General features: G+C 42.0%; 1 protein-coding gene across 15 annotated transcripts in view; it reads left to right on the top strand.

The window, feature by feature from the left end:
- The window catches only part of ptprma (protein tyrosine phosphatase receptor type Ma), a 208,212-nt gene that overhangs the window by 107,646 nt on the left and 74,409 nt on the right, over positions 1 to 26,157 (top strand). For all 15 annotated transcript variants that reach the window (XM_061237458.1, XM_061237454.1, XM_061237451.1 and 12 more), the window contains exons 8-13: positions 2,048 to 2,356; positions 3,448 to 3,557; positions 7,365 to 7,566; positions 8,028 to 8,130; positions 21,665 to 21,938; positions 25,626 to 25,662. In XM_061237458.1, coding sequence (XP_061093442.1) covers positions 2,048 to 2,356; positions 3,448 to 3,557; positions 7,365 to 7,566; positions 8,028 to 8,130; positions 21,665 to 21,938; positions 25,626 to 25,662 — 1,035 coding nt within the window. The remainder of the gene's footprint in view (positions 1 to 2,047; positions 2,357 to 3,447; positions 3,558 to 7,364; positions 7,567 to 8,027; positions 8,131 to 21,664; positions 21,939 to 25,625; positions 25,663 to 26,157) is intronic.

The raw sequence follows: 26,157 nt of genomic DNA, 5'->3' as shown, positions 1-26,157 counted from the left end.
CATGTTCTGCTGCTGTAGCCTATCCATTTAGTGGTTTGACATGTTGTGTGTTCAGAGATGCTCTTCTGCATACCACTTTTGTAATGTGTGGTTATTTGCATTACTGTCACCTTACTCAGCTTCGACCAGTCTGGCCCTTCTCCTTTGACCTCTCTTATTCACAACTTGTTTCTGCCCACTGAACTGCTGCTCACTTTTTTTTCTTCTTTTTTTCGCACCATTCTCTGCAAACTCTAGAGATGTTATGTGTGAAAATCCCAGGAGATCAGCAGTTACAGAAATACTCAAAGCACCCTGTCTGGCACCAACCATCATTCCATGGTCAAAGTCACTTAGATCACATTTCTTCCCCATTCTGACATTTGGTCTGAAAAACAGCTAAACCTCTTGACCACACTTTTATGCATCTAGTTGCTGCCGCATGATTGGTGTGCAGTGGTGCAGAAATGTTCTTTCCAATACTACCCCCTTAGCTGTTTTTATCAGCTTACATCTGACTGGAAACATACCTTGTAATCTTCTATCCCTCATGTCATGAATGTAAATATGAAGATAGCATCAGATAGGCAGTCATGAGTGCCCAGCTGACTGTGTTTTGCTAAGCTCTTTCACACACCAGAGATATTTCATCATTGCAGGACTCCCCTGAGACTGTTGACATACATGCCCCAATCATTCTATTGACAGTGGTGATGATTTTCTCCATGTCGAGTGTGAGAAAGGGAAACACTGTTCATCTCTACACCACCAAACGTGGATGATGTCTTTATCGTGGGTTACCAGTCTGAATTATATCCGACAAAACACTGATATTTTGGGACCATTTGTTCGTTCACAGGGTTTTGCTTGTTTGGGATCTCCGTTGCGCGGATCTTGTAAAACAAAATGAAAAAAAAAAAAAAAACACCCCCAGCCTGTGTTTCCTGTCCTCTATTAGAATGCTAACCAGATTCGCTCTGGGTGCCAGATTGCCTGTTGGTGTCTCCTAGGGTCTAGTGAATGCTGTCTGTGTGAGATGTAGCGGCTGCTGCAAGCAGTAAGTGGAAAAGCGTTAAGTTCCAGAGAAATGGACTGTGAATTGAACCTGGGATGGAAATTGATCCTATTACAGTGTGTTCTGGCCGTCTCTCCTTCCCCCACAGGGGTGTTGATACGCGAGTCCTGATAGGGAGAGGATGCCTGGGGCGTTAGTTCGGTCAGGCTAGGTCCTCCTGGATCAGCACCAGGTCCATCAGAGCTACATGCGAGCCACTGAGATGGATGCTTGTTTGTACAGGGTCGCAGCAGGGGTTTGTGGGACATCTGTGGGAGAGCACAAGGAGCTATGCTCGAATGGCGGTGGGCCAGAGGTTGGGAGTGCAGTTGTTCTGCTCGCCCGATGAAGCAGATATCTGTTCTTGGTAAATGGTAAATGGACTGCTTTTATATAGCACTTTTATCAAAGGACTTTACAATTGATGCCATTCACCCATTAACACACACTTATATAACAGTGACTGGCTGCCATGCAAGGCACCAACCAGCTCGTTAGGAGCAATTGTGGGTTAGGTGTCCTACTCAGGGACATTTCGACACACCCAGGGTGTGGGATTGAACTGCCAACATTATGACTGCCAGATGACCGCTTTTACCTCTTGAGCAAATTATCTTCCTGTAAAATGTGAATTTGGATATGGAAAACATGAATAAAACAACAATGAATTGGAGTAGGGAAAACGGAAAACAACTGTGTCACACCATGTCTCTTGATCCAGCACTGCCATTATATTTGCTTTGAACATTAAAGGCATCTCTGCCTTATAGGCGATCCACTCACTTCAATTGAAAACAAAGTCAAGAACCCATTGATACCAATTAGACACAAGTATTTTACTGTTGAACAAAAGAGCAAAAACTTGTCCTTGTGAGAATGCCTTTTGAAAAAGTGCCCATGTCAGCAGATATGCATGGTGTGTAAGCTCTTTGTAATGTACTGTATGTATATGTGGTAATGTAGAATAATGTTCCCCCTCCATTTTGTGATTAATGATCATATCTCCTCTCTCAGACCCCATGCATGGGCCCAGGAAGCTGGAGGTGGTGGACATCAAGTCCAAGCAGATCACCGTACGCTGGGAGCCCTTTGGATACAACGTGACCCGCTGCCACAGCTACAACCTCACGGTCCAGTACCGCTACCGGGCCGGTTCCAAGGAGGAGACCCGCGAGGAGGTGTGCTACGACACCCTGAGCACCTTCCCCCAGCACACCATCCGCAACCTGTCGCCGTATACCAACGTCAGCGTCAAGCTCGTCCTTCGCAATCCCGAGGGGGTCAAGGAGAGCCAGGAGCTGGACGTGCTGACCGATGAGGATGGTGAGTTTTCGAGGAACGCCCGTTCTTCTGGCGCGGTCAGAATGCCCAGGCGGATCCACCGCCTCCAGTGATGCTGTTGCTCTTGACCTCACACGCATTTCGAGTATTGGTCTGTAGTAACATTACAATCATTAATGGAGAAATTTTGAAGTAGCACAAGATTTAGGTGTCTTGGGTTATCATTGAACTGTCAGCAAAGAAGAAGGCTTGGGGTAATGGTGTGCTATAACACCAGTCTAGTTTTACATGATTTGCATACATTTCAATGTCTTGAAATAGCAGGCCTGTATTTGGACATTAGACTATTTAGTGACCTAAATAACAAGTTGTTATTATAACATAAGACTATTTTGGTATTTTTGGTGCCCAAGGTATGTACAGGGGATTGCTGACTACATTTGATCGTTATTCCGTTACTAAACATTGAGAAATGTCTTTTGAATTTCACTGAAAGAAATTGGTATGTTTTGTTGGAATTCTTACCAAATAAAGAATGAGAAAGTATTTTACTTTTTTTAAAAGGAAATGTAGGATTTTGAATGTTGGACTTTTTCAGTCAGTGTTTGAATACTGAATAGTTATGTCCTTGGCACTGATGTTCCTTTTCTCTTTAAATAAAACCTAAAATGTAGGCAAACAGTGTCACTTTAATTCACTATCACTGAGCTGTAAAAATGACTGAAAAACTAGCAGTATTGACAATATTTTTAACTGGGAATGTTGAAAGTTCTTCATGAGTGAGAATGAGTGTGTATTTTTAAAGAAAGAGAGAGATGAGAAGAAATGAATCCTTTTGTAAAACCAGTCTTTGACCAGCCTGCACAATAATCTGTTAATCACAGAATAAAATAAAGCCACATTACGTGTGAAATTAGTTAATTCAGTCTATTTTTCTTTATTTGAAGTGGCTACTGTTTTGTTGAAAAGGTGCTATTTGCCATACTATCCGGTAAGTGATTGTTATGGTTTGAAAATATGCTGTCTTTGTTTCTAACTCTTTTTTTCAGGTAACAGGAAGTCATGTTAATCATTTCCTCTGTAGCTGCCACAACAGGAATAGCCGCATGACATTTTCTCTTTTGTTCCATTAGTGCCAGGGGCGGTGCCTCTGGAATCCATTCAGGGAAGCACCTATGAAGAAAAGATTGCCCTCAAGTGGCGAGAACCAGCACAGACCTATGGCATAATTACATTGTATGAGGTAAGCCATGGTTGGTGACACATCACACCTTCATTCTGAGGGGCGCACATTCCAGTCAATACCAGTATGCTTGTCTTTAATAGGTTGTACCTACTAAAGTCACTTGGACCACCAAATGTAGTGTCTGGAATTCCTTGGGAATAATACAACACTTTTCCACAAGAAAGTCAATCAACTCTTGCTTAGTTGATGGATTTGGAAAAGCCACCTCAGGTGTCATAATGTCCCATAAATGCCTGATTGGACACCTGAGAAGGCCAAAGCATATTGGTAACTGGGTGTCATGATTCTCAAACCATTGAAAAATAGCTTGAGCTCCGTGGATGTCATCTTAAGAAACATCCCCCTATGCAGTAAATAAATGGCCTTAACATAGAATGAAGGTGATCTCTCTGTAACATTAAGATTGATTTTGGCCTTGTCTTCTAAGGGTATGAGTACTCCTAATGCATGCTTGGAAAATGGGATTTGCACCATTAAAGTTCCCATATTGTGGAAAATGACATTTCCCTTGCTATGTGGATTATAAAGTTGAAAAACACTGAAAGTATCAAAACTCTCATTCCCTAAATAAATCCACACAATACGTATGAAGAAAATGTGCATTTAAACAAGCCGCTTGGACTTCAATAAAGTTGTGACATCACAACGATATGCTCATTTGCATATGTTCCGCCTTCAGCATGGCCCACCTTGTAGCCAGAACAAATCCAAACACTCAGCACAGACAGCGTTAAGTTTGTTGGAGCTAGCCAGCCCAATCAGAACAGATGTTCATTGATATTAATGAGCCTTAAAGACACAGTCACTAAAACAGCCTGTTCTTGGTATGGCTCATGAGCCGCTTGAATGGACATTTAAAACGGGATAGAGATTGTTTTTGGTAAAACCTTAAAACCGCACAAACACTGTCTTATGGATATGAGGACCTAAAATAAAACCCTGGAAAAGGTGTACAATATGGGACCTTTAAGGAGTCAAACCTTCATGTCAGCCCAGGGTTATTAACCCTTGTAGCATGTACATTGTTGGCAAAACTTTGGGCACCACTGGTCAAATGGAACAAATAGCATATTTTTGCAAATTAAACTATTTATATTGTTGTTTAATTCAACAAGTAAATAGTGATTGTACATTAAAACTTTCACCTAGCAATCTCCTTGTTTGTTATTTTCACTGGTGCAGATAGGTGCACATTAAACAGAAAGGAGACTTACATTTCTAGTATGTTTACCCATAGAATGTACCTCTTCGGGTCTACTTTGGCAGCTTGAAGCAAAAAAAAACAAAAAACAGAGGAACTCACTTGTGTACGATTAATCACTTGTTGTTTAACACATCAACTGACAACTTCTTTAACAGAGCTGCAGGCAGTTTAGGTTGAGTCGGGAGCTGCCTGCTTGTCACCGGACCATGGCTCCCCTTGCAGTTTTTCCTCACTTGTCTTCTATGACACTGCAAGAGCCATGGATTAATCTCCCTATCTAGTCCACATATTCTGTCTAGCGTTGGTCTTCAACTGCTTTTTGTTGTACTTTCGCTGTAATCGATATGCATGCATGGAATTTCGACTTCTTTACGGAATGTACATTCTATTTAGAACCTCTACGTTGTGAGGTTAAACATTCCAGAAGGTTCCATGTCAGATGGAAGCCTGAATCGAGTGTGCTGGCTTGATGGTGACACTAATCCTGATTGTTAGACTGACAATGTAAACAGAAGACACTTTTTTTTTTTGCAGTCTAATACTGTAATATTCGTAACACAGCTGTGATGTGTCTAACTGACAAACATTGTTTTATTGAAACAATACCCCAGGCATCTTTACTTGGTGTCTGAATAAGCAAATATGTCATGTTTTTGTCTATATGAAATAATGAAAACATATATTTTCTGCCGACCGTGCACAATTATGTCCTGCTAATGTGTCTATATGTGCTGTTATATTATTTCAATGGCCTACTCAAATAATACTGACCTAGTCAGATTCTCCGATAACATTGGAGAAACTTGTTTTTGTGAATCGTTTTGTATCTAATGGTTTCTAATCAAATTGTAGTTTAAACCTAGTAGCCTAAGCTACAGACCTAATTTCTACCTCTGGGAAATTCTAGCCAATACTATCAAAACTGGTTTCAGCTATTGCTTTCACTCTGACCATGCTTAAGTCCTTGCTTTCGATAAAAATAACGGGTTTCAGTCTATTTTGTCTTCGCATATCTGATAAACATGTCTACACATTCACATTTAGAAAACTTCCTTAATGGTGTCACTACAATAAACTGATTTGCGAAAGTATTTTTACCAGATCTTTGACTTCTAGTCTCAGCATTTTGCATTGAAAATCAAACATCTCTGTCTATTGGAGCATTTGATTTGTATTTGACGTACATTTCAGAACTCCCCACAATGCGATGTCAGAACTCCACACAGTCAAAAGAATCATTGTAGCAGAGCCTAATTTATAAAAATTCGCCAATTAAGCTGTCACACATTCACATTATAAAATTACATTCTGTCATTGTGTCCCTTTTAACTTTGTTCCAGAAGTGTGATATGCTGTCTTTTAAAGAATGGACGAATCAAAGTTTTTCTGCCTCATTAGACCATTAAAGATTTATTCTCACCATTAGTTTTTAACATATTAATGGTATTCTGAAACATACTTTATTCTTTGAAGTGCCATCCCCTTCTGAAACGTCTCGAGTTTGAATACATTCATTTGAATTTCTCTGATTTCTGCAGCCAGTCTGTGCCGTTTTTGTTTGACATTCATGTTTGTGAGTACATGTGTGGTGCCTTACAATTGCATATGTAGATTCCTCAGTGCTAGATTTAGCCTGAGGTCTTCTCCAGTAGGTCTTCTCTAACAATGCTTGTATGTATTACACAGACATATTCATGTTGATCACTTTTGATTATCATGAATAAATGTGTTGTTTACTACAGTATTTTGGCATCAATAAAGGGTCTGTATCTCGGTGCTGAATTAGAGTATGTATTGTGGATAGCATCCTTTTTCCTTCTGTTATATCTACAGTAGATTGTAAAGTGTAGATGAAAGTCTATTGTCAGCTGGAATCGACTCTCATTGTGCTCCATGCCTTGGTAATGACGAAAACATGACCAAATGTATCAAATACTGTAGACTCCCATTTCCTTCCACCCCAACACTCTGAAATGTTATGATTTTGTGTTTTGAAATTTCACAGATGCATTACTCTAGACTAATGAAGAACGCCGTACGCGTTTTACACCTGACGGATACAAATTGTGTCACGCTCAAAACTCCCTTTGTGTTCTTTAATTGGAATCAGAATGGAATAATAAAGGAGGCTTTCCATTATGAGCCGAATGATTTATTTAAATTAAGCTTTTTAGAAGCCTGATAAAGTTATATTAAGCAGGAGAAAACACGTTGCTGCTTCAGTGCTTTTCCTTTTCAGAATTCCCTGCCTCTAATCTGGCGTTCAAGTGAAGTGGGAAAGGAATCAAATGAAACAACAAAAAGAGCTCGCTCTTTATAATGACAGCCTTGCCAGTCTCTCCACGGTATTGGGAGAAGCTCACCTGCAGTCTTTTCTGAACTGATCTTGATTGGCTCTGAGCCCAGACGGTGACTGTTTGGGGACCACCATCCCTGGCAAAGCTGGCTTACACACAGAACTGAGAACCTTTATGCTTTTCATGTAGTAGCTCAACTGTTCTGGTGGCTCTTTTATACAGATTTTTTGCCCGCCTTGTGTTACAAAATGTCTGCCCGGTTGAGTTTGCGCAGTCAATGGGATTTGTTTTTTGCCCTGGCAGATCTCCTACAAGGCGGTCAGCTCCTTCGACCCGGAGTTCGACCTCTCCAACCAAAGCGGCAAGGTGTTCAAGCACAGCAACGAGACCTCGCACATGTTCGTGGGCCTCTACCCTGGCAGCACGTACTCCTTCACCATCCGGGCCAGCACCGTCAAAGGCTACGGGCCACCCGTCATCACCCAGTTCACCACAAAGATTTCGGGTGAGAACCGCAACTTCTCCCTTTGTGTTAATGTACACCGAGCACACAGAAATGTATCTTGTGGTCTGGTTTTCCAGAATGTGCCATAAATTACCGGAATTACAATGCCGTCTGGGTCACAAGCTTGAATATATATAACCCTTTCAGTCCCACGCACACTATGAAGTGGCTCCACTCATGGGGGTTTTGGCTTTGTTTGGGAAAATTGCGAACATTTTTTAAGGTTTTAATAGGTGCTCAAAACAATAGTACAGCAGCCATTTTGAAAAGGCACTCATGGGACTGAAAGGGTTAAGGCTGTATTTTGTTTGACACCGTGCCCCGGTTTTAATTCCGTCCTGTACACAGGCGAGCCTGTGTGTGAGTATGTGTGAGCCATTGAAGACGGGGCGGACCGGTGTGAGGTAAAGCAGCTGGGTGTGGATAATCATCGGCCCTGTTCGCTCCATTTCCCTCCGCAGCCCCCCACATGCCCGGCTATGATCAGGAGACCCCCCTGAATCAGACGGACAGCACGGTGACAGTCCTGCTCAAGCCGGCGCAGAGCCGAGGGGCACCTGTCAGGTAGGGACTTTCACAGCTGACAACACTCTGTCCCCCCGCTGCCCTTATGCCGTGTACACACACACACACACACACACACACACACACACACACCATGCATACGCACACACTCACACACACACACCATACACACAGACACACTATGTGCACACACCATACACACACACACACACACACCATGCATACGTGCACTCTCACACACACCATACACACAGACACACTATACGCACACACACACACACACACCATACACACACAGACACACTATACACACACATACACACACGCCATATGCATATATGTACACATACACATACACACCATACACACACACACACACACTATATGCACACATACACACCACACACACACACACACACACACACACACATACACACCACACACACACACACACACACCATATGCACATACATACACATACACACACACACACACACACACACACACATCATACACATGCACACACCACACACACGCACACACACATACACACACGCACATGCACACACACACACATACACACCATACACGCACACACACACACACACACACACACACACACCATACACACACACATTCACACACATGCCCGCACCATACACGCACACACACACACACACACACACACACACACACACACACACACACACACTATACACTCACCATACACGCAAAACACATGCACGCTCACAGCTGCTCTTTCCCGCCTTCTTTCGACACCACGGGGACGGCAAACATCTGAAGCACCGTCTCCATTAATTATAATTGCTTTGGATAGCAGTTGAAAATCGCGAACGTTTTGATCCGTTGTTTGCTTTCTGCCATTTTCCTGCAATTTGTTGTTTGCTCATTTGAACCGAGCGAGAGGGCCTTGGCCTTTGAAGATGAGAACAAAGCCACCGCCATACCGGGGGTCTCGTCCTTTTCTATTTTTCTCCGAACACTGGCCACATGTCATAGCAGCGGCTCAGTCCAGCCTTCTCAACATCGAGCGCTCTTTCTGTTCTCAAATGGTTGTTCCAAGGTCACAAGGCCAGTCGCGTAAGCGTACCATGCCTTCACAGAAAATGGGAAAAAAAACTCAGGAGTATTGGCCTTGTTGGACAAAGGATCAATCGATAGCTTATTCCAAATAATCGCTGTGTAGATGCAATATCCCCCCCTCAAACAGCAATTTTATTAATTATTGATTTACCATTTCTGTGAAATGTTCTCCAAATATCTTTAAATTGTGCATGTGTTATTTGTCGCTGGTAAGTGACGCCTGCCATTTTGGGTTCCGTCTCGAATGCATAAAACATGGGAGGGAGACACTGTAACGGGACCGTTACCTTATTATTGGCGCTCTGTTGGAGATCCCTGTGTTCCCAGGTCTCCGAGCAGACCCCACGTTGCATTAAAGTGACAGTTAAGTGATCACAAGCCCCCCGCTTTTTTAATCATTCATCGAGCCCCCGTGTGCCTGCAAGAGCTGGCAAACAGAAATAAGTGATTAACTGTATTAATGATTCAGTGGCAGCCCAACCTTCTCCCTACAAGACTGTATGCTGCAGGCAGCCCTTCCAACCCCCGCAGAATGAGACGGATAAACAGCCAGATGACCAAAAGTGGAGAAGCTAAATATTTACATTATGTTGTGCTAAAAATGTTGCCTGTGTCTGCGTCTGCCCAGTTTGTGTCATTGGGTGGGGGGTTGTTAGCTTTCTCTTCTTTCGCCCCGGCAACAGCAGTTTGGTTTTGTCAAAAAGGAAAGAAAAATACTTCCCCTGCTTGCTTTTAAAGGAGTAAACCACCCGCATACCTTTGCACTTTTGATTTGTCATGAAGAATTTAATGCCATTCATGGAATCCGCTCTTATCTGGCCCTCCGTTAATGAAAGCCATAACGTTATGACAAAAGACGAGTATCGAGGCTCGGCTACGCTTTGCATAATTATCGAAATGTAACACAACAAGGAATTGTCCTCTTCCTGTCCTTTGTCCTCCGCCCTGCTCTGAGCGGGAGACGAAGGAACTGCGAAATTCCCAAGGCGTCAAGTGTCCGGAATGCTTTCACTCATTCCTGACACATCTGATGTGCCGAAATGTGTTTTCAGGTGATGCTTTAGGGTTGATTGTTTTCTGGGGGTTTTTTTTTTTTTTTTAAACTGTCGGATCTACTTTAATATAGTGCAGGTAAAATTCAACAGCGGTGATGCGTGTAGTCAGGCTTTCATCAGGCCGACTGGGGTCTTAATCGTAATCAACGCTGCGGCATTCATGAGATCCGTCATTAATTAGCATGCAAGGATATGTTTTGTGTTTTTTGATGACACCGTCTATTGCAGATTAAAGGGTGGGATTTGGCTTATATTGTAGATATTAGCGGTGGTATAATGCAGTTCAGACTATTAGAAGGAATAAGAACAGTATAATCGTATTACATTTCACAATATCTTATTTTAAAACAAACCCTGCAAATGAAAATATTATGTATCTATTGGTATAATGGTGATGTCATGGTGTCTTATTTCTAGTTCTAGAAGAGGTAGGGTTACATGACATTATTATTATGTTATAACCTTTAATGGAATGCAGTTAGTCATTTGTGGGGAACAGGACTGAAACTTCATTTTTATTTCTTGGTATTTAGAGTAAGCTTCATATTTGTCCATTAATATGTGTCGTGGGAGATTCATTTTGGTCTCCACTGGTGCAGTGACGCATTTAGACTTTGTATTTGTTGCAGTGATGTTTGATAAAAAGCTTTGACTTACACTATTAGATCAAGGATCCGTTTCAACTTAGTTTATTAAAATGAAATCCATAAAGAGGCTATGAAGTGGGACATACAGTATAGAGTACAGTATGAATATATGTATTTTTATTTATCTGACTAAAATGACACAGTTCTTTTCCCCCAAAAAGATCAACCTATCAATCTTAAGTAGGGAAGACATAGGCAGACCTATGAAGACAAGTAAAAACACTGGAAAAAAGGACAAATTCGAAGAAAATCCTGCTGAAATTCAGAGCTTTTGAACGTTTGCTTCTTTCCCTCGAGTGAAGGATGACAGTATGACAGTTAAGAAATGCAGGAAAGCAGTTCTTATTACCAAAAAGGTTGAGTATCTGTTTCTGTCTGTCTGAATTCTGGGGTGACTCTCACAGCGCAGCGGGTTTGTAGGTAAGTAGCAAACTAGGCCATTGCCATAAAGGGGCTTAACAGCGCCCATAGTATATTTGCGTGTCAGTTCCTGCCTCTATTTCAGATCATATTGATTCTTTTACGGCTGTTTAATTTCCATTGTATGGTGCTTTGTACCGTTTGAATTGATATTGCTGTTATTTATTGGACAGAAATGCTCTTACGTATTGCTTTCTTGGTATTCAATTGCGAAATAAAACGCACGCTTTCGGATGCGGCAGAACCTGGCTTCAGCAGCATAAAGCCTGATATAATGGAATAATGCGTCTTCTACGCTGATCGGATTTGTGGGGAAATGGCTCCAGATATTTGAGTTTGAAATAGCAGATGTTTTGCTGTGATATAATAAACAATAAGACCTTCATAAAGATTGGATCAACGTGAGAAAAGGCTTTTTTTTCTAAAATTAGAATGTGCAGGAATAAAATGAAAAAAATGTTTTGCCTTAATTTATCTTTGGAAAATGTGAGCTATTTTTGCAAAGCTTTGAACGTCTTTATGTATTTGTACATAGTTTCTCAGAGAGATTGCATAACGAAGAATATAATTTGATGGCTAACCTGGCAGGACAATTTAGGATTTTTTTTTTCTTTTGACAAAGATTTTGACCGGAGGCGATGTTGTTCCTTTAAAGGGATTAGTGATCCGTCTGTCAGTCACGTTGCGTTACGCCAATGTTTGAATAGATCCACCATCATGGCCAGAAAACCCCCCCACCACATTTTTAGCGCTTATGTGCCAAGACGAACGTTTACATGGATTCTGGAGAAAGATGATTTGGGAAGCATCATCCTAGCCATTCAAGGAAAGCACATTTTTCACTGTTATCGCCCACACCCAGTAACATAGCTATTTGGGAGGGGGGAGGGGGGGGTAGAATGTGCCTTTACAGTTCTGGCAAAGATCATCTCTTTTGGATCGTTCTATTTTATTCTCCTGAGCGGCGCGATCTTGGATTTGTAGATCTGTGAAGAATAACCTTGCCTGGAGGAGAACAGCATGGGTTTGAAGGCATTTTACAGTGACATAAATAGAAAAGCACCCTATTCAACAACCCAGGCATCTTACGAGTGGCAGTACCAGGAGACGTGGAGAAATGGGGACATAATAACAGTTCAACTGGTCACAGCTTCAATCTCTTGACCGTCCCTGCTGGCTTGACTACAGCAACTGTTGCTGTAGAAACCTCTAGAAACCAGCTACGTTCCCAGGTTGGAAGCAATGAACAAAGCTCACTGTCGTGCATTTTTACAACATGAAAATGAAATGCCAACGGAGTAAACACGGTAGACTGTGCTTGGTATTATCCTTGTAAGATAAAATGAGTGACTTGAGCCTTCAGAGAAATTTGATTCCAAAGATGTCCTTTATTCCTGATTCTCATTGACATTGATACTCATTGGAGTTTCACCTTTATTATGTAAAAAACCTCCCAAAAAAACATACGTATAAGGGCACATTAAGACTCAATCACCCACAATTCCCTACCACCAGCTCCAACCAAGTGACATTACACTCCTTAAATACAGTCCTGCCTACCAAATACTTGTTGGCGCCTATTATAACGTTGCATTGCCACAAACACACAACACCTCACAAGCCCTTCACTTTCCCCCTCACGTGCCCTTCCTCCCGATTTCGATCGTTTTCAGCCCACACGCCTTCCCACAATCTCAGCACATTTAGAAGATTTAACCGACACTTAATCTCCTCCATTTTGTTTTCGTTTGTATTCTCCAGGTTTGTTTTATGGAGGGTGGGGATAAATAAGGGCCAACGGGGAGCAGGGAGCATCTGTGTTGGAGACGCTGGGTCAGGAGGCGTGGGGCCTTCACTGCCGCTCTAAATCAGGCAGATACCCAGCCACCTCGCCGTTCCCCGGGGAACCGGACCGCCCCGGCCCCGTCGATTGATGGCTCTTAAGCCCCCGGGGTGAAGTGATTAGCATTAAAAGACAGACAAACGAGATTTAAATGCTCCTCTCGCGGCCTACTCTCCTGGCCACAACCGGGGGAGGTGAGGCTCCCCCCCCCCCCCCCCCTCCTCCTCCTCCACCTATCAGAGAGCATGAAGAATAAATCTAGGTTTCAGGTCACAATTCAGTCAATGCCAAGTCAAACTGCAGTAATTGGATGGCGTCACGTGACTGCCCGCTCTGAAATCTATCTGGCAGCTAGGCATGCGGAGGCCTAATTGGTGTCAGCTCAGGTTGCAGAAATTCTACAGGAACACGGGGTTGGCTTGTTGGCCCCTACTGCTGCCCCCTTTTTAATAGCTTATCTGATTTTTTTTTTTTTATCTCTTCAAACTTTGCACTTCTTTTAAAATGGCTCTGTTCCACCTTGACTTTAAAACGACCGATTCGGTGCAGCGCCCTCCTTTTATGCGTTTCTTTTTCAGAACAGACAAAAAAAAAGGTTCATATTAATTCATCATTTGTATCCATGTACATGGTTATTTTGTTGGTTATTTATTCTGCGACTTCCGCGTTTGCCGTCTCGGACTAATCAGAATTAAAAGCTGGGAGGAATGTCTGTGTTTTAAAGCAGCAGAGAGACATTGCTGATGCATTGCTGATGCATTGCTGGGCTTGAGTTGGGCGCTTTGCTGGAGAGGCAAACCTCGCTACCACTCACTGGGTCAACCAGGTCCTACAGGAACACCGTCAGCCAATTACCCAATAAGAGAATTCATCAGCCTTATTTGAATTCCTGTAAAACTTATTTCCCCCGGCAGAAACATAGCAGGCAGTTAATGGCTCCAATTTACTCTTTAAGAACTGTCATTGATTGCGGCGGATAGAAAAAAACGAGGTTCTCACAGTAATGATGGATAAAAATGCAGGGGGGTGTTTGCCGATTACCGTGCCCGTTCACAGCTGCCTCCGTACTGGATAACACAGTTCCCAGTAGATCCGGAATGTTCCAGGGACATCCGTGAAGTGCCGTTTCTCCGAATGTGGCTTCACGTTCCAGGCCCTTCCCGACTGACCGCTTCGTCGTTTGCCCATCTTTGAAGCCACCTCACACCACTTCAGAGTTGAACAATTCACTCCGTTTATTCCCTAAATAAGGTGGAAAAAGTTAACTTCCTAAGTTGTGAAAGAATCAGTACCTGATAGCTCATGCAAAATTAAAGCTTGAGTGAGTGTCAACAACGGTCGGTATATATTTGACAAGAAAATGGATCATTTTGATTAATTATTCAAGGGGGAGACGCTCGACATGAAAGCTTAACTAGTTCAATCTGAGAAAGGGTATCTCCTTGGGGGAAAATATGATTTGGAAGGGAACATGTCTATTAGTGTTGAAAACGGTGCATAGCTACCTGTTTGTGGGGGGAAAAGGCTGTTTATTTTCTTGTTTAAAAAAAACAAGTCGTGCTACATTAAGCCCATCGCTGCTCGGGTGTGTCAAATCACTGCGATTTGCATTGTGAGCTCAGCATGAAGTGACAAGATGTAAGCAGCTGAAAGGACTGTAAACATCAAGATGAAAAGGTTACAGAAGGATTATGCAAAAAGGAACAAGAATCTATGAAACGGCAACAACAGCGATATTACGGGTGATGTGATAGTATGCATTACCCATAAGTTAATGTTTTTTCAAACGCATGTTAATAAAACCGTAATGAATGCACTTGATGCTATTCCTGAATATATTTCTGGAATGATAAATGCGAGAGACAAAAGGAGCAAATGCGTCAAGGGTTTGTTGGTGACAGACACGAACATGCCTGTTGACTGGGGGCTTCCCAAAGCAAACGCACATGTCCTCTGGTTATGTTTTCGTTTTTGAGGTTTTGGCACATCTTAGATTGTATAAAGAACATATTTTTTTCTCTTCTCTTTGTCATTGACAGGAGAGAACAAAAAGATGCGAAAAGGATGAGGGTGTTCAGCTTTGCCGCTACTGGGCATTTTCTTCAGCGTAGGTGGTGTTCCTCGATGTAAAATTCTTATTGGTGTTTATAAGTGTGGCTTTAGCGTAGGTATAGAGCCTAAATTAATTATTAGCGCTCCAAAATATCCATGCCAAGCTTGTTTGAGACTTGTATGTGCAGGGCACTTGGATGCATTACATCTCCTTCTGGTACTAGAGTGCCACAGCCCTCAGTGTTTCAGGGACGCCTTTCAACCAGCAGCTGACTTGTACATGGAATATCAGGGTTTCAAATACATGCATATGATACGCTTGAGTGCCATGGCACTCTGACGTGCCTTTTGCTGTTGTCTGGTGGGCCACGTGAAAAATCCTTAAAAATATATATTTTCAAAGAAAAAGTTCAAAATAAATGTCATTAAAATGCATGTGGCATAATTAAGACCCCAAAAGAACATTTAGGCCTTCTGTTGACACTTGAAGGCAATGTCGGTACTGTACTCACTTTTGAGTACTTTTGTGCCATGGAATGAATTACAGGTTTAGCCAACAACCACTACTGATGCTAAGTTATCAGGATCACACAGTTGGTGTCATCTTGGAATAGGCGCAAGAGGGGAATGTTGCGTACATTGCTCCAATTATACAGTGCAGCCCGTAAGTATATGGACAACATGAAGACCAGTGTTGTGGATGAAGGTCAAGGAAGCCATTATGAGGCTGGGAAATAAGAACTACACGGATCGCCCGATATGGATGCAAATACTCTCAAATTAAAGCCGACAGTCTGAACTTTATATTGTTTCATGTCAAATCCATATCTGATGGATGAGAGAACGAAAACCAGAAACCCGTGCATCTCCCACTGAGCACGACGACTGATTCGGAATTACGAGAGTCAAGCTCCCGATTCGATCAGTAGCTGATAATTCAAGGATAAAGACGCTGCACGAGATGAGAAATCCAAATCCAAGCTTGTTATGTACAGATTATTTATTTTATTTTCTGGGGCAAAGAGGAGCAGAGAGGCTGGGGTAAATCTAACCTCTCGCCCTGACAGCTGGGAGCTCCTTCGCCAGCGGCACTTGCTTTCTTGCCTGGAGGAAAAAAAATAAGCAATCATATTCATATGATGAGCGGGGCATATTTTTATTGCACCTATAAGCATGTACCGCACTAAATTCTTAGGTCTTCCACCAGAAGGCGCTGCTCTAAATTCTTATGTCTTCCAATTGAAGCAGGTACTGCACCAAATTCTGAGGCCTAGGACAAGTACTTAGAATTGTTACATGTGAGTACTGCATGCCTGTTTGTCATGTTTTTTTTAATTAATTTCTATGAGTCAAAGGGGGTGAGCATGTCTTTTCCCTTATCCTCCACCTTTCTATCCATACCAGGGAAGAACTGCCTCTGGCGCAATGTTCCCTTGAACTCCTAAGGCATATGCTAGATAAAGACAAAATAATTATTTTAGAAGTTTGCAGTGTTCATGCTGTATGCAATTAGACACAACCAGCCATCTACTTTGTTAATGTGCAAGCACGTCAGTGATCACTTTATTAGGTAGACCTGTATTCTAGCTTGTTAATGCAAATATTTAATTAGCCAATCATAGCAAAATGCATAAAAGCATGCAGACGTGGTCAAGATGTTCAGCTGTTTTTCAGACCAAATGTCAGAATGGTAAAGAAAAGTGACTTTGACTGTGGAATGATTGTTGGTGCCAGACAGGGTGATTTGAGTATCTCAGACACTTCTGATCTCCTGTGTATTTCACGCACAACAATTATCTCTGGGAAAAAAATGTCCAGTGAACAACAGTTCTGCAGGCAAAAACAACTGTTCATGAGAGAGGTCAGAGGAGAATGTCCAGACTGGTCGAAGCTGACAGGAAGGTGACAGTAAAGCAAATAACCACACATTACAACAGTGGTATGCAGAAGAGCATCTCTGAACACACAACACATCAAACCTCTAAGTGGATAGGCTACAGCAGCAGAAGACCAATAAGTCAAAAATAGGTCTAATAAATACCTAATAAAGTTCTCACTGAGCGTATACCATTAGACAAAACCGGTCATTTATGGTTATATTTTACTATTTGCTTGCGCAATAACAATGTACCATCAGATGTAGAACGATGATTAGCAAAACAATTTTTTATTATATAAAACTGGGAACCCGCCCGCCTTCTCCAGTTAAGGCTTGTCCACTTTGCTTGCTGTAAGTTCTGGACTCCTTCTGCAGGAATAAATCCTATTTCTTTCAGTTATGCCTTGTCGTGCCTGGTTATTATAAGGGAAAAGTTTTCTCTGCTCACCACATATAATTCATGTCATTAAAAAAGGATCAATATTAGAGTCAATCTTTTTGAAAATATCTGGCTGAATGCGTGCTTTGGCAGCAAATTAATAACAAAAAAAATATTTGTACGGTTTTCTGTAATTGTGCACATAAGTAAATAAATAAATAAATATGTTTTGCAGGCCCATGAGATCTGCTGCCTGCTGATTTTCTATCGCTCCTCATTTGCCAACATTCTGAGTGTACCACAAAGAGTCAATTATTGAATTAAATATTTCTTAAAATTGTATCGTCTGTCCTGCAGGTGGCCAAAACGCAGCTACTGAGTGGGGGGAGGGGGTTGTTTATATTATTTAACATATAAGATTCTATTCTGTTGAAAGGACTTCTTCTAACTATTATTTAGACCACCATTATTTTGAGCCCGACTTTTTGTGGTCAGGTATTTGCCACAACTAAAATGAATGCACTCGTGAAATTGGATACATTTCACTCACTCATTTATTTATTTACTTTTTTTTTCTATGTGACCCTCATCATCACGTTTATTAAAAAGCAAGACGTGGGATATGAGAGCAAAGTCATCGCGCTCGGCTGAGCGCGTGTCACCTGGAATATATGAGGCATAACTCACCCCTGACAACCATTTTAAGTTATGGTTGGCCTTTAAGTAGGCTCTAAATCTGGTGTAAATGTTCTGGCCTGCGCTTGCTCTCGTACGGTAGGCGCGGAGAGCCTCCCGCATCGGCTCAGTTCCCACACTGCCCTTTGTCCTCAGTTTGGGACGGTAATTAACTTCATATTTCTCACCAGCCTCTCAGCCGTAATTAATATTTTATTACATCAGATTTTATCACTAAATAGCAGTGCGACGTGGTATCGAGCCACTCACGAAAAGGGCAAGAGGGGCTTATTGACGCCGGGGAAGTTCCTCGGAATGAGCTACGGCTGAAAGGACAGAAAATGCATTCATGGAACCTGGCCAGTGTTGGAAAGCAGTTTATGACAGATCTAATCGCCGATGGGATGGGAAACAAGGAAAATTGAATTAATACACATTCAATATTTCTTGCAGCCTGACTTTGTATGGTATCCTACGCTTGGATTTAGAATGGTCAACATAATAGAATGTTTTTTTTTCTCTGGCTTTTGGTGGAAGCTATGGTCTAGAAGATGGTGGTTTGGTGAACAGCATGCGTTATTATGCTGGACCATAGTAGGCTGTAGTAAAATAACTTTTTGCTATTTTGTTCTGGCAGTGGTATTACAGATTTATTTGTCCAAATGTTTATCCGAGTCAACATTTATTTTAATACGGTATCCTGAAATTCCCCTTCAGGGGAATTATCTTTTGGTTTGATTCAGTTACCTTAATAGAAAAAGGCCTGACCATTGTGAGGATTTTGTGCTCAAAATTTAACTCAGCCTTGGTTGGATGGAATGATTTGGCTTTGTTAGAATGTTTGGTTATTGGTTAATAACCCATACGGTTATTGAATCTGTTTCATAAATGTTGTATATAGTTGCATTTTCTACATGTGCGCAATGGTGAATTTTCATTGAAACGAGACACTATTGTCATTGGTTGACGACTAAACATGGGACTAAATGTGCAGAGATGAATATGTGAAGGTTTCTTGCTATTCATTTGAAGTCTGGCAGATATGTCTGTAACAAAAGTCTGTCAGAATGAAAGAGATTGGCAGCTATTAAGATGCACAGTGCTGCAGAGTTCCATCGCATATGAAAGGAAGAAAATACTTATTGTTATTTTTTCTAAATATAAATTTAATACATATACCAAGGTTATAGCTTTTAAACATGATATATGTTAATTATATAATTATATAATGCAGTGAATAGCTTGTGCTGTTGAAATATTACATGGCAAATTCATTCTTCATAATATGGGTAGATCCTATTAAAATGTAATGACCTTTAAACATAAAATTATGATTGCAGTATTGGTTTCACATTATTCAATTATATCTTAAATAGGGATGTCATTGAAAGAATATTAAGGTAAGTTGCCTAACCCCAGCATTTTGATTTTCATAGTTTGGCCTCCAGGATTCATTAACACGTCGTATCGCAGCATTAGTGTCTGTTCTTGATCTGCTTTTTGAAAGCCTTTAATAGGCGCCCATTTTTAAATATGGCAGGCTCATGTCCAGGATTGCTCTTCAAACAAATCATGCAGTTCTTGTTTTGGGGGGGAAAAATTGAGTTTTCTTTTTATCTGACATGAATAAATGTAGAACAGATTGCAATTGAAATGATTTCATTTAAAGACCTCGTCCTTCCTCTTCATGTAAATTAGAATAATGAGAGTGCTTTGATCAGGGCGAAATGTAGATTTTGTTGCAAGCAGCTCCTCCAGGGGGGTGGGGTGGGAGGGGGGGCATGCCAGCGAGTCATCTGAATTAAAACGCTATTGCTAAATTTCGGTTTGTGCTACTCATTGCAACCCTTCATAGCACTGCGGTGTATTCAAAAACCCGCGTGAAGTCAATGAGGCTTTTTTTTTGTAACCACCTCTTTTTCTTTTTTTAATTTTTAACAAAAAGACATTGATAAAGGGGGGAAATTAAACAAGCTATTTGACCTTTAGGTGTTTAAATTTTTAAACAGCAAATAGAGTCGAGGTCCAGGCGCTAGCAAAGCTAATTTGTCTAGTGCAGCTCAAAGGGCAGAAAAGGAATCTTATTTTACTATCATTAGCACGGAGCTCTGTTCTGCCTCGCTCCGTTTGGCCGGTGTCGTTTTCCTCTTTTACGCTCGCACATATTCTGGATGGAACGGCCTCCTAAACTACGGCTAGTTGATCCGGTGCACTTACAAATTTTTCACCTTCTTTAAAATGAAATTCCACGTTACAAGGCCTTTTCGTGGCTAATTTCTCAATAAGAGGCGGTCAATGTCACAGTTGACCTTTTTTACAAAAATAAAAATATTAAACTTAATTTGAAGCGACTACAGAATGGGTTTTGCCATCATTATTTCGGTCACATTCAGCCAAACATACATCTTCAGGGTGTCAGGGTTCAGCGTTGTAATATCCTGAAATGGGCGAGAGGGGAAGCCTGGAATTTCATAAGAAAGCCTTTATTTCGTGCCATTTAAATCCCATATAGATGGGATATTGCTCTCCTGCTATCTCGCAATAAATTAGATAGCGGTCTCTTTCTTTGAGCCGAATTCAGGCTCAGGCTACAGGCTTTACCGAGTTAATTAAACCCGTCTGGGCTCCTGCTGCAGGAGACCCTTGGCCAATATAAAACCATGTCCCTGCATCAGTGGCTTTTTACTCAGGTGCAAATTGGCTTGGGCTTGTGCTTTGCCCTTTCTGCTTACAGGTTGGAAAAATATTAATTTCTGCACGGCATATTAACATATCGGCACGCTCATACTCACAGCCTGCTCATAATGTTTACAGCAGTTTGTAGATGCTTGGCCTCTCCAATACACTCGGTAATTTATTTATTTATTTATTTTTTTGCTCAGCAATATAGGTACTAGTTGGTACAGATAGGAAAATGTAATGTTATAATAATGTTATAAATGTTATAAAACAAAGCGATTATACTGTATATAACTGTATATGCACCTTGTGGGGCAGCATATAGTATAGTGGCTAGTGATTAAGATCAGTGCTGCTGTTTGGCCCTTGAGCAAGGCCCTTAACCCTGCATTGCGCCAGGGGGATTGGTCTCTGCTTAGTCTAATCAACTATGTCAGTTTGTTTAAAAGCATCAGCTGAATAACTGTAATTGTGTATATACATGTTTGTTTATCACACTGTTAAGAATGAAAAACAGGAATTTTGATAGTGGAGGCAGTTGCCTGCATAAAAATTAGCTGAACTCCTCTACTGTGCCTCTTGCTACAGCGTGTATTAAGTGTTTTTTGTTGTAGGGGTAAGTGGGTGCTTCACATTTTGAGCTAAACTCCTGTACTCTGCCCCTCTCTACAGTGTGTACTAGGTGGTTTTGGTTGTAGAGGTAGTTGGGTGCTTCACATTTTGGACTAAACCCCTGTACTGTGCCCCTCTCTGCAGCATGTATTAGGTGGTTTTGGTTGTAGAGGTAGTTGGGTACTTCACATTTTGAGCTAAACTCCTCCACTGTGCCCCTCTCTGCAGCGTGTACCAGGTGGTGGTGGAAGAAGAGCGTCCCCGACGGGCCAGGGGGGCGGCAGAGATTCTGCGCTGCTACCCTGTGCCGATCCACTTCCAGAACGCCACCCTGCTCAACTCCCAGTACTATTTCACAGCAGAGTTCCCTGCTTCCGGGATACAGGCGCCTCAGCCCTTCAGCATCGGCGACAACAAGACCTACAGCGGGTACTGGAACGCCCCACTGCTGCCGCACAAGAGCTACAGCGTCTACTACCAGGCCGTGAGCACGGCCAACGGGGTGGGTAAACACAGGACCCCTTCGTCAATGTCCCAGATTGTAGAAAATGATATTTCATTTGCTAGGAGTTAAAGTGCTATGGAAACGCTGTGGAATTATCTAAAGACACAGTCACCCAAATAGATCTACACAATCCGTCTGAAGAAAATATACATTTAAACAAACTGTTTGGCATTTTGTGAAGTTATGACATTACTAAAATCCGCTCATTTGCTTCAGCACGGCTTACCTTGTAGACGGAACAAATCCAAAAGCTCGACATTGACGGTGTTCAGTTCGGTGGAGCTAGTCAGGTAATCAGAATAGAGATTCACTGATTTCAATTAACCTTAATGACACAGGCTGTGTTGAAACCACATAATAGCATACCTCATAATACATTTCGGGCTGATTTTCATTGGAATGTTGTACAAGTAGAATGCCATGTTTGCGGTTTGCACACAGCCTCAGTCACTAAAACAGCCTGTTCTTGGTAAAGCTCATGAGAGGTGCTGGAGAATGGACAGAGAAACATAGAAAAACAAAGGAAACACTGTCTTCTTGATACCAGGACCTAAAATATAACACTGGAAAGGTGTAACAACATGGAACCCTTAAGTCTCTGCTAATTTCCATAATGTACAACTGCACATGAGTTGCTTTCATTAAAATTAAAATACCAAATTCAGGGCTGAGTTTTCAGCAATTTCTCACGTAAATTTTTCGCCTTAAAACATGGACTCAACCAAATCTTTCAAGTCGTTTAGTCTCACATTCTTTTATTGCCTTTTAACCCCCTGTAAAATGATCCACTAGTTTGAATGTTCCCTAAAGGGGTGTTACTATTTGTTTAAAGAGCCTTTTCTCCAAGCAACACTAGTTTAAAGTCACTGATAGGAGGCAGTATCATTATGCTAGTTGTAACTATCGGGGGAAATTCTGATCAGTTTGCCTATGTTTTGACCCTTGAGATCTTGACATGCTCTTGAGCCTGAACCGAATGCATACTTGTCCTTTCTTACAGATATTATAGGAAAGACTGAAGTGAAATATTGGCTTCCTTTCATGCTGGCAGTAGATGATAGAAAATCTGTCTGTGACACTAATGTAGTTTAATCATTGGGGGTCTTGTGAGAATGGGAGTAGGTGTGTTTATAGAAAAAAAACAATATGTTGTTTCTGCCAATGAAATCCTAAAAAAGTGCTCACCAACAAAGCCTCCCATCTGGAATTCATTATTCTGGCACCTCAGACCTCACACAGGTAATTTGCCATGTTCTATCACTGCAAGGCCAGCTTCAAGCACGTGCCAGATTTAGGTTTCCTCCTCCAGACACCCATTTTCCAGGCACCCATTTTCGAAGGCATTATTAAGAGTCAGATTAAACGGGAATTAGGAATATCAGTAATCTCCTCTTTAATATGCAAATTGGCCTTAATGAAAAGCACGCCCTTTATTTTCCAAAGTGCAGTTCAAACAATTAGATTATTCACCACAGCTAATTGCACGTTCTGGCCGGAGGGAGCGAGAAGCTCATCCCAGAGCGTCGTGGCTGAAATCAGCCCCCGCACGGCTGCTCGCTGTTTGACGCTCAATGCTTGCTGCTCGACGCTCAATGCTCGCTGCTCGACGCTCTCCTCTGCCGGTGCGGAGATAGGCGTTCCCTAACGTCGGCGGTCTCAGGCGGGAGTTCCGTGCGTCTGACTCCAGCTCTAATAGGGTGCCGTGGGGGCAGGAGGGGCGGGGCCGGTCCACGCAGGCCGTCGGCTTCTCCCCTGACAGCCACTGACCTTTCCGATGGAGGCTGTTTGGTCCCGGTGGCAGGGAAGCTTCAGAATTAACATCCTGTGGTGGAAGCTGGTTCAATCCGGGGACATGGGGGAAAGGCCGAAAACAACAACGGTCCTCGGGGTGTTGAGAGCAAGGGTCGCTGGAAGAAATGCCAGTGGCTCAATAGCCAACACAACTCAGTGTTCTGGGGGCAAGGGTTTTAGGAGCCCTAAGAGGATCACAGGACATGGAAGGAAGTTTTCTGAACCAATTTTCTCTCGGTGTGTCTCTCAGTGTGTCAATGTTTTCACGTGCGCGTGTTCACACGCTTGTGTTTGTGTGAGAGTGATTGACTTTTGAAATGTGAGGCACACATTCAAAATTGTAATGAAAGTACAGAATTTCTTGAAATCAGACTATTTTTCAAACAGCTATGTTACTGTGATACAAGGCTTTACGCTATTTCGAGAACATTACTTCCAAAGTTCAGGCAAGGATTCTCTGTTGTTATCCATCAAAACTCCCTGACAACCGTGTATTAAGATCAAGCGTAATCATACCAAATTACTTACATGTAATCTACTGATTACTGTACATCATGGGATCTTTTAGTGAAAAGACATATTCTACAAAACTAAAAATAATTTGGTAAAACTTGGCTTTAGTCATATACAATTTAAATAGTTTTACCTTATCGCATCTTAACCATACCCATGCACATTTCTCCTTTAGCAATTATTGTTGAAAATACTAGTTCACTCACGATATGTGAGTTTTAAAAGTACATTTTAAAAGCCTGGACTGATTCAAAAGGTAGTCCAAGTGCATGCCTACTTCACCAGTAGGCACCATAGAGCAGTAAACACCCTGAAAACGTACGAATACTAAACTGAATATGAATTAATATTATTTATACACATGAGCAAAGTAATCGTGCTCGGTGTTTCATTTCCCTTTGTAAATGCAGAGTTGCTCTTACTTTACCTGAATCACATTACTGCATTTAACTTGAATAATTTAGCAGTTCCGTATTCCAATTTGTCATCATTTAAATAATGCACCGCACACACAAGTGCATTTTACTGTATCAAAGCTGCAGGGATTTAAACTAAAGCCCCAAGTTACTTGGGGTCTCCTGAATATGCATTTAAATTTTTAGTAAACTATCATTTATTCCTTCCCTTTTAAGGTGAAAAATGTTTTTTTTTGCTGCCTGCTGCAATTCTCTAGCCAGAGATTTTTTTTTGTTGTTGTTGTTTTCGGAGGAAGCGGTGGGACGGCGCTAAACTGAGGCTGTCCGGAGGGACACGGAAGATCTCATTTCACCCGGAGCTTCCGCGAATTGTTTTCCGTTTCCTCCGCGGCCGGATTGCAGGAGCCCCCTCTCCGCCTCATCCCCCTTCTCGCGCCGGCTGCTACCAACAAGCCCGGCCTGGTCCGTGCCAGCAGCGATTACAGCCCTGGATCTCAGCGCGTGCTGCCTGTGCCAGGCCCAAAATGCACCGTCCCCGGTTTATAACGCCCAACACGGTGTTCAGAGCCATTGCCGTTCTAGAAATGGGAGTTGGGACAGGGGGGGGCGGAGGGGAAAGGGGGGAAGGGGGGGTGGTGTGAGCCTCAAGGTCATTGAGTTTTCATTCAACGAGAGGCCACACACAATATTTGAGACTGCCTTCTGTCAGCTGGCAGGTAAATGCCAGTGGATCCGTTGATCCAAGCAGACTTTCCCAAGTGCCAAGCCTATTACATTTTACGGTCGGTGAGTTGAACAGATTGGGAGAGGGAAGCATTTTTATCTGAGAGACAGCAGTTACCAGACACCCATGACTCCATCACACGGCTCTGTAGCATGTTGCCATTTTCCCACATCCAATCAATGACGTGTTTTTTTTTTCTCTCCCTCTTCTCTCCTTTCTTCTTTCTGTGTTTTAATGCAGGAGACCAAAATTGATTGTGTTCGAGTGGCCACCAAAGGTAGGATTCTCCAAAAGTAATGTGAAGACACCAAGGATAGGTTTTGAAGGAATGATCAAAGCACACCTTTTTATATGTTCCCTATTCCTGCACACGCTTTAAAAACACACTAACATCTCATCTTCAGTTTCTTGATTTTCTTCATTTTCCATAATCTATATTCTGTTTGAATTTGTTGCTTTTCTGTAGCTACATATGGTGAATGTTTAGTTTTACACATACTGTGGAAGTCATCTTGTGGTCAGTTGAAAGTAGCATATTTTATCGATTTCATTCGCAAACCATTTGACTCAAAACATTGGAGGAAAGAACTCCAAATCTTGGAGGGACTTTTGTCCTTGACTCCCTTCCTTGCCGATTCAATGTCTTTTAGTCACAACCCGTTTCGAGAAAATAAACACAAACAACTCAGACAGACTCGCTGATGAATAATATGCGAGCAATGTAGCCGTTCCACTGACCCTTCCCATTGATTTCAAAAATGACTTTGGAACA

This window comes from Conger conger, chromosome 4 (assembly GCF_963514075.1).
Source record: "Conger conger chromosome 4, fConCon1.1, whole genome shotgun sequence".
Classification (NCBI taxonomy): domain Eukaryota; kingdom Metazoa; phylum Chordata; class Actinopteri; order Anguilliformes; family Congridae; genus Conger; species Conger conger.
The sequence above is the reverse complement of the archived record's forward strand: the minus strand, read 5'-3'. Positions and strand labels throughout refer to the sequence as shown.